This window comes from Gopherus evgoodei, chromosome 2 (assembly GCF_007399415.2).
Source record: "Gopherus evgoodei ecotype Sinaloan lineage chromosome 2, rGopEvg1_v1.p, whole genome shotgun sequence".
Lineage (NCBI taxonomy): Eukaryota > Metazoa > Chordata > Testudines > Testudinidae > Gopherus > Gopherus evgoodei.
Window position 1 is genome coordinate 14,855,685 of NC_044323.1, and position 9,190 is coordinate 14,864,874.

The 9,190-nt window shown below is 49.0% G+C and overlaps 1 protein-coding gene across 5 annotated transcripts in view; it reads right to left on the reverse strand.

Annotated features, from left to right (window-relative positions):
• The window catches only part of PRKAG2 (protein kinase AMP-activated non-catalytic subunit gamma 2), a 403,378-nt gene extending 394,407 nt beyond the window's left edge, over positions 1 to 8,971 (reverse strand). For 2 of the 5 annotated variants that reach the window (XR_003998731.1, XR_003998732.1), the window contains exon 1: positions 7,344 to 8,971. Coding sequence is in view for 3 of the 5 variants with exons in the window: in XM_030550041.1 (XP_030405901.1) it covers positions 7,344 to 7,445 (102 nt within the window). In the remaining 2 variants the exon portion in view is untranslated. The remainder of the gene's footprint in view (positions 1 to 7,343) is intronic. The other 3 variants (XM_030550041.1, XM_030550040.1, XM_030550042.1) reach the window with 3 other exon arrangements.
• Between the last annotated feature and the right edge of the window lie 219 nt (positions 8,972 to 9,190).

Genomic DNA, 9,190 nt, shown 5'->3' on the forward strand with positions numbered 1-9,190 from the left:
AACAAAAAATGAGGATTGCATTTTGGTTCTCTACAAAGAAAACAAAGCTCCCAAACTACATAGAATTCATATCAAAATATTTCATGTAATTTAAAGCAGCAGCAGCTCTCAAACTGTGGGTTGGAACCCCAAAGTGGGTTACAACCCCATTTTAATGGGGTCACCAGGGCTGGCTTAGACTTGCTGGGCCCAGGGCCAAAGCCTGAGCCCCACTACTCAGGGCTGAACCCAAAACCCAAGGGCTTCAGCCCTGAGTGGCAGGGTTCAGGTTATAGGCCACCTGCGTGGGGCTTGGGCTTTGGCTTTGTGTGTGTCCCCCTCCCCGACCTGGGGCAGCAAGCTCAGGCAGTCTCAGGCTTCGGTTCCCTCGCCTGGGGTCGTGTGGTAATTTTTGTTCTCAGAAGGGGGCTGTGGTGCAATGAAGTTAGAGAATCCCTGATTTAAGAGATTATTATATGAGTTAGCATTAATTAAACTGAAGCAGATACTGAGAACGTGTAAACAGCTGCAGTCTAAAATTCTTTCATCTAGCCTTCACCTTAAGAGTAAAACTATCAATCAGACACAGCAGCAGAAATTGCCATGCCAACATTGTTTCCACGTATTACGATTACTAGAAAAATTTCAATGTTTACACAGTATCATGCAGCCAAACCACCACTATCTGTCCCCACATAAGGCCTCTTTTTCTTTCCATCATGTGCAAAAGACAGGGGCAGCTCTAGGTATTTTGCCGCCCCAAGCATGGCAGGCAGGCTGCCTTCGGCGGCTTACCTGCGGGAGGTCCCCGGTTCTGCGGATTCGGCGGCATGCCTGCGGGAGGTCCGCCGAAGCCGCGGGACCCTCCACAGGCATGCCGCCGAAGATAACCTGCCTGCCGCCCTCACGGCGACCGGCAGAGCACCCCCTGTGGCTTGCCACCCCAAGCATGCACTTGGCGTGCTGGTGCCTGGAGCCACCCCTGGCAAAATATATTCCACTCAAGGACATCGAGTTCAAAAGTCTTGTTCTTTTGCCTTCACAGCCCTGCATTGCTCTGCCTCTCCCCACCCGTCAGGCCTTGTCCCTTACAACAGCACTCTCTTTCTCACCAACCTTGATGCTCCATTTCTCCCACAACCATCTCTGCATTGTCTTTCATGGCACCCTACGCATGGGGCACCTTCTGGTATAAATGCAGTTTTATTCTCACTCAACTGCAGTGGGTGCTCAGGTGAAGATCTTGGGACAGACGCCACTCTTCATTACACTTAGTGTAAATTCAAAGTAACTCTATTGGCATCAGTGGAGTTACACTAGTGCACAGGTCAGCAGCCTTTCAGAAGTGCTGTGCCGAGTCTTCATTTATTCACTCTAATTTAAGGTTTCACGTGCCAGTCATACATTTTAATGTTTTTAGAAGGTCTCTTTCTATAAGTCTATAATATATAACTAAATTATTGTTGTATGTAAAGTAAATAAGGTTTTTTAAATGTTTAAGAAGCTTCATTTAAAATTAAATTAAAATGCAGAGCCCCCTGGACTGGTGGCCAGGACCTGGGTAGTGCGAGTTCCACTGAAAATCAGCTCATGTGCCGCCTTCAGCACGCGTGCCATAGGTTGCCTACCCCTGCACTAGTGTAAATCCAAAGTAACTGAGAGCAGAATCTATTCCCTGTTTGAAGTGAGATGAAGTTACAATGACAATTTTTAATATATTCCAACGTAACAATTCTGTAAGAAGATTACACAAAGAAAGTATTGATCTTTCTGCTAGGAGCTCTGAGTCACCAGACAATTGCATCTAGCCTTAGAGGAGGCGACAGCGCGTTTAAAATATGTACCCAGCAAGTTAAGCTTGCAATTTATATTATTACTTATTCTGTTGCCTTCTGATGTTTTAAAAGGAAACTCTATAAGAGCTAAGATATCTACATTAGAGATATGCAACAGCCACAAAAGTTGAGCTCTGTATCTGAACTTGGCATACATAGGATTTCATTTGAAGCTCTCTCTACTTTAAATGTATGGAAAGTATCTTTTCAAGATTTCAGAAAGTGGTGCTGTGAATAAGAAAATATTTTGCCTCTTAATGTATCTCATATTGGCTCTTATAGTCTAGCTCAATTACTAGTTTGTCATTATAAATCACTTTGGTAATTGCAAGGAGTAAGTTCATAGAGCACAGCCCAGTGATTTAGCAACTAGCTCCTCACTCTGCCATGCTAGAGAATCGAATGGTATGAGGTTTATCTTGGACTATCACAAATCAATTTAGCAAGTGATGGGGGCATCCAGTTTACAGGAACTCAGCAGACTACTAACCATCCCAACAGCAAGATTTGGGTGTCACAATGCAAATGCTTCACTTGTGCAGAAGGAAGGGGAGATTCAGCACTGAAAGCCCTGTTTCAGAAAGAAAGAGTTTGTCAGACTCCTCCATTGCATCCTACAGTTCTTCCCCCAACCCTCTATTCTTGCTTGAAACGGACAAGATCCTGGAATTCCCACCTTGGGTTGTGAGCCACAACAAAATGGCCTCTTTAAGGCTGATCAATATGTTCCCACTGTATTCAACCCCTAAAAAAGGAAACAATGAGAAAGGAGAACATTTACACCTTCCACTCAGGAACAACTAATGTATTTGGTTTTCTCTGTACACCTAATTTTCATTTTTTTAAAGGCTTCTCTGCTTTTCATCAAAGCTTGTCAACTATTTCTAGGTCAAGTCTTTCAAGTGGCGCAGATGCACCCTCAAAGTAAGTCTAGAAAGTATCACTGACTCCCAATTATATCAACTTTATTTCTTGTGTAGATTTTGCTCTCAATACTTTCTCTTAATATTACACTCTCCTTTATTTCACTTTCTGTTCACACCTTCTTAGTTTTTCCCTTGTTGCCCCTAATCTGAAGATCTCAATGAGCAAGAATTAAAATGTCTGAGCAACAAACACGATCTCACAACAAGACACAGAAGAGGAGGATGAGTAAAATAAAAATGTCTGTCTGATGAAAACTCCCTTGACAACTACAGCAGCAATGATAGGCACCACTGAAATAACAGGAATGATACTCCAAAACAACAGCCAAGAAAATGTTATGAAACAGAAAAAAAAGTCTAAATTGATCTTTCCAAATGAAATTTCACTGTCAAGTGAGTACAACAAAAGGTTCCTATCACAGCTGTATTGCCACTACAACAAAAGATTAAAACAACTACTGAAAAATACCACCAAATCTGAAATATGATGACCCGTTTTAGGAATACTATAGACCTCAACACTGCAGAAAGAGGAAAGGAGCCTATTGGTTCAGGGTAGGGGGAAGAGATCAGATCTTTGTTAATTTTTGTCTTGAATTGCTCCCAAATGAGTCTACAGCAAAATAGCTACTGAATTCACTGACAGCAAGACCAGACCCGAAGGGAGTGTCTACACTGGGATAAAAAAAAACTCATGGCTGACCTGGGTCAGCTGACTGTCTGGCTTGCAGGGCTCAAGCTCCAGGGCTGAAATACTGCTGTGTAGAGGTTCTGGCTCAGGCTGAAGCCCAAGCAGGAGTGGAGGGTCCCGCAGCCCAAATGTCTACACAGTAATTTTTAGTCCCACAGCCCAAGCCCCACAATCCAGGCACGGCTGTACCAGGGGGCTTTCATCTCCATGTAGATGTACCCTTAGTGGCATATGTGCAAATATCTGCCACTGTCCAGGTGGCAACCTACTAAGCAGGCCCAGCAAAGAGGTCAAGAAGTTAATGAACACAGACAATGAATGACCCTCTACCCCTAGAGGAGGTCCCTCTAGGACAAGACTGAGGCAACCCTGGGGAAGATGATGAATTTTGTGATTTAGAAAGAGAACTAGAAACAGGAAATTAAATTTTACCTTTTTTGGAGGGGCACATTCTGGGCCCTCCCCCCATCCCCCGAGGAGCTCGCTCTCTCCCCTCCCCAGCCGGCACTGGGAGGACCTCGCTGCCCCCAACTGCCACTGCAGGAGCTCACTCTTTCCTCTGCCCCAGCCCCTGACAGGAGCTTGCTGTGCCCTGCCTTTGCGTCCCTGGGGCCGGAGAAGTTCTCTGACCCTGGCCCCAACTATTGTTGAGGGGGCTTTGCCTCTGCTTGCTCCCCTTGTGCACACCCCTGACTAGACGCCAGAACATTTGGGTTCTATTCCTGGCTTTGTCAAAGACACTCTGATTTGGAAAAGTCACTTAATCCCTTCATGCCTCAACTCCTCCATGTATAAAATTAGGATAATTACGGCCACACTGGGGTGTTCAATGTCAGTAAGGTATTTTGAGATAATCAGATGGAAGTTGTATTACTAGCAGTGTGGCAGAGCTTGGTGCCTAGACACTATCATGATGGACACACATTCTGAACACACTAACATACTGTAGGGTTGAAAGTTTTATTCACACTACTGGGCTCATGAGAACTCTACAGAACTAATTCTTCCCATTAAAAAGATGTGTATTTCTCCTTTCTTTTATATCACCAATTCAGTAGGCCCTACACGTTTGTATTTGTTTGTTTTTCCATGAAAAAAAAAAACACACCAAAAAGCAAAAATTAGCTGATGGTTTCCTGTTGGTCTGGGAGGAACATGCTCACGCTGCCTCCCGCCACTGGGTAGCTGGAGCAAAATCTAGACCCCTCAGCACAAGGAGCAGGAACTCTGGAACTCATTGCTAGAGGCACCACAGCCAAGCGTGGTGAATTCCAAAAATGGAATGAAGATTTATATAAATAAGAATATACTGAGTTAATAGTAAGGATTTGAAAAAAAAAATCAGTAAAGTTTTGAAAGGGATATACTCTGGAGCTGGAGAGTTTAAGCCAATCTCTAACTATTGGGCATTAGGGAAAAATGATCCTCTGAGCAAGTTATTCTATACTGCCTGGCTACTACAGCGTTTCTTGCCCCTTCCTCTGAATCAGCTGCTACTGGCCACTCTCAGATAGGAAACTGGACGGCCTGCTGGTCCAGAATTTGATAAAAGGGTTTTATGTTGGAAAATGATTAATCAAAACTAACTTTTTGCAGGAAATAACTGATTTTGACAAAAATTACACAAGTCCAGAATGAAATGTCAGGTAACAGAGTGAGTAACTGACCCCAGCCCAAAACAGCTAATAACCCCATGGTCAAGGCATTCATGTAGCATGTGGGAGATCAGGCTCAAGTCCCTGCTCTGCAACAGGGCCTTGAACCTGGGCCTGCCACATGACCAGTAAGTGCCCTGACCACCAAGCTATTGTGGGGTGAGACACTCACAATCTCATCCGTGGAAGTTTTTCCACTTGGTATAAATAATTAAATAGTCACTACAGCAGGGACTTGACCCTTGTCTCCCACCTTCCAGGTCAGGCCTCTAACCACCAGGCTAATGAATCTGGGACTAGCACACACAAAAACTTTAGAAGGTCTCAGTTTAACCACCTCATTATTGGTGGCGGCGGGAGAAATCAGCCTCTCTCTAAATTTTCAAAAAGTCTCAGTTTCCTCCCTATATGGAACTGGAGACATTTTTAAATTGTGAAAATTATCATGGGATAGGAAAACGGTTTCCTGCCAATCTGTACACTCGTCTGCTCTAGTATGACCATTCCTCTGCACCTACCATTCCAGCAACAGGTTGCTTTGATAAACATCTGAGAGCTATCACCCTCCTGGAAATTCAGTTCTGAATTAGAGTTTGGAGGCTTCAGATTAGAGGCTCCAATTCAGTCTCACTGCAGAGATAGGTCCAAGTGCCAAAGCTTGGGCACTTTCAGGCCCCCATACTGCTTTGAGCCCACCTCTCGTTAAAATACACTCAGACTCTACAGCACTGCACATGAAATATCAAATCCGGTTAGAACTGTGCCAAATAAAATCACATGGCTAAATGAAATGCAAAGCATGCTGTCTGCAGAGGGCATGCTCTCCTCTCCCTTTGCCCAGTCACATGCTGCAAGCCTGGCATTCTGCATGCAGCTGGGCTGGGTTTGATTAGTGCATGAAAGGGAAGAGGTAGAGGATGCCAGTCCTCCCTCCCCAGCCCCAAACTGTACTTCCTTTTCTCAGAGAGACAAGAGGAGGTGAAGTTATATCTTTTATTGGATCAACTTCAGCAAGTCAGGAAGAAGAGCTCGGTGTGGCTTGAAAGCTTGTCTTTCTCATCAACTGAAGTTGGCCCAACAAGAGATTACCTCACCCACCCTGTCTCTCTAATATCCTGGGACCAACACGGCTATAACAACAACAAGCAAACAGCCCAAGCAGGAACAGTAAGCTCTCTCTGCCCCCACACCTAGGGGTCGACCTGTGACACAGGCCACACCTCTCCCACAACTAGCTGCTATTCGTCTGTTGCATCACGTTCACCCAGTCCATGCACTCCCTTCCCCCCCCACCTGAAAGCAGCTTATCCTCTAACAACATACTACTAATAAATGCTAGACTTTAGTCTTATCAGATGCAGACCTTGCCAACCCAATTTGCAGCAGCCTCATCAGCCAAGGGTAGAGCCCTCCGACCATCATCCAATCCGGTCAGAGGGCAGCCGTCAGTGATATGTGACATTGTCTGTCTTCGGTCAGGGTCGCATGTGGGGACCCTCTTGGCCCCCCGTGTGAAGGTTGGCTGTACATTGACTCTGGCCTGTTCGAAATCGGTTCCGAAGGGCCCACGGCTCGGCTGAGAGGTAGCTGCTACAGAACCTGATTAAAGAGAAGCTCCCTCCTCCTGACCCACACCTGGCAGAAAGACAATGCTGCATGAGGTGTGCAGAGGACCCCTTTCCCCAAATTACTGATTTTACGAGGCAGGATAAACACGCATTGCACAGAGGACACTCCTCTCCCCACCCACTCAACCTGCTGCGGCAGCTCGCCAACAGGCAGAGCCTGCATGCAGGGCTGGAGACACACACCCCCAGCACTCCGCTGCTGCTGCCAGTGGCAGGAGCATGCACCGCACGCAGGTTTCTCCCCTCTCATCGGCTTCCGAACAACAGCCGTTTCACCACACACCCCAGCTGTTGCTCCTGAATGCCGGGGGGGCACTTCTTCTCCACACCCCCCACAACCACCACCTCAGCTGTTGCTAAGTGACAGGAGAAGCAGTCACCGCCCAGAGAACCCCCAAATCCTCTCCTGCTGCAGCTGCTACAAAAGGCCAAGAGGCGCATGCACCTTTCTTTACCACGCCCCCAACGTGTTGCTGCTAAATGGTGTGGGGTGTCCACGCTGCCCAGGAGTAACAGCCCCCCACGCGATGACAGGAGCCGTGTGCTGCCCCAGCTGCAGCGTGCGGACAGAGCCACTTCAGCCCTGTCATCACCACGAAGCGAGGGTGGGAGGGCGCAGAGGCACTTACCGGGATGTGCACTCGCAACATGCGTCTCTTCTGGCTGGAGCCTTTCCTGCTGCCGCTGCTAGAAGCATCTTTCTTCTTGGTGTCCATGGCAGTGCTTCCCATCCCGCTCAACAAGGCTTGACTCCAGAGGATGGCTCCTCTTCCACCTCCCACCACTATCCACCACCACCAGCCAATCTGGGCTTGTTTTCAAACCCTCAGGAACTGGGGAGAAAGGGGGTGGGGGAACCAAAGGGGAAGGGAGGAGTTTCTTCCAGCTGCGGTTTTTTAAATGGGGGCTGGGAGAGTTGCTAGGGGCCCCCGTCTCCAGAAGCAAGATCAGGAGACATCCTTAAAACTGCGGTTCAGTTTATAAGTCTTCCGCCCGTTCAAAAATATCCAGAGACTCTTGGTGGGTGAGAAAGTTTCCTCCCCTCTGCACAGCAAAGTGACATGTCCCCCATTACACGTGCCCTGGGGAGAAAGAGGAAGGTGCAGAAGTTGAAGTCGACACCGTTTGCAAATAAATGCAATCCCTGGAGTCCGGAGCCTGCGACGAGGTCCGTCCCCCTCTGTCAAGCAGGAGGCGGTGCAAGCGCTCCCTGAAATGCGCCTTCCTCTGTGCAGCCTCAGCAGCGAGGCAGGGCCACAGCGACGAGCAACTCACGCAGGCCTGGAGAAGGCGGTGGTGCAAACAAACATTGCAATGTGGTTCCCCTTTCCTGCTGCGAGCCGGAATCCCAGGCAGGACTGAGGATAATCAGGGACTGGAACTGCCAGGGGAGGAGGAGTTGCAAATGCTCCTGGCAGTCTGGCTCTGCTGAAAACAAGAGGCTGCGCTTAACAGGAAGTGCAGCAAATCATAAAGTACTTTCTCCCCGAGGTGACACTGCTCCCCTTCACATGCGTCCGTCTCCCGGCTATCTGCAGAAACACAGTGCTCCCGTCCGGGCAAGAGCTCCGAGGCTCCCGGATCTTCCCTAGTCATTCATGATCTGACGGCGACCGAGAGAGGGTAGCGAGTGTTTGGGAGGGGGGCTGCGAAGGCTGTTCCTAGTTTGCAGTTGCTGATGCACCAGGGACTGGCTGGATTTCACCCCTTCACGTGAAAAAGAAACAGCGACGTTCTTCCCCGCCCCGCCCCCTAGGCACTCCCTGGGATTTCTCGGGCATGCCAGACATACAAGAGACGGGGATTGTCTTCTCCGGTGCCCTCAACCCAGAGCCTGCAAAAGGCACTCTGCACACACCCGCTTCCTCCTGCAGCCGCACTCCTGAGTCTCGCCGAGGGACGCTCTCACCACCCTTTGCTTCCAGGAGCCATCAACCCAGTTGTTGCGCAATTTGTAACACTCACAACCACCTACCTCATCGCTGCAATGACCACAGAGGGCCAGTAGGTGGCGGTGACCACAGCCAGCAGCAACGCTCCTGCCAAACTATAAAATACCGTAACTTGAGATCTTCAAAGCGGGGACCTGCAGGAACACGGGGGGGCCGGGTGCCTCCGCCACCTGGGGGCTCACAGCTGGACTGAGCCCCCGCTGCACCTGGCCTCACAGCAGGATGCACCTGCCACACCGGGGCTGAGGGGGGAGCCCCACAGTTAGCTGTCCGGGGCTTGGGTCGCCAACTTTCTATTTGCAGAAACCAAACACCTTTGCCCCGCTCCCTGCCACCACTCGCTCCATCCCCCTCCGTCTGTCACTCGTTCTCCCCCACCCTCACTCGCTCATTTTCACCAGGCTGGGATAGAGGGTTGGAGGGCGGGAGGGGCTCTGGCTGGGGGTGCAGGCTCTGGGGTGGGGCCAGAGATGAGGGGTTTGGGGTGCAGGATAGGGCTCTGGGCTGAGCCAGAGGGCTGGAGG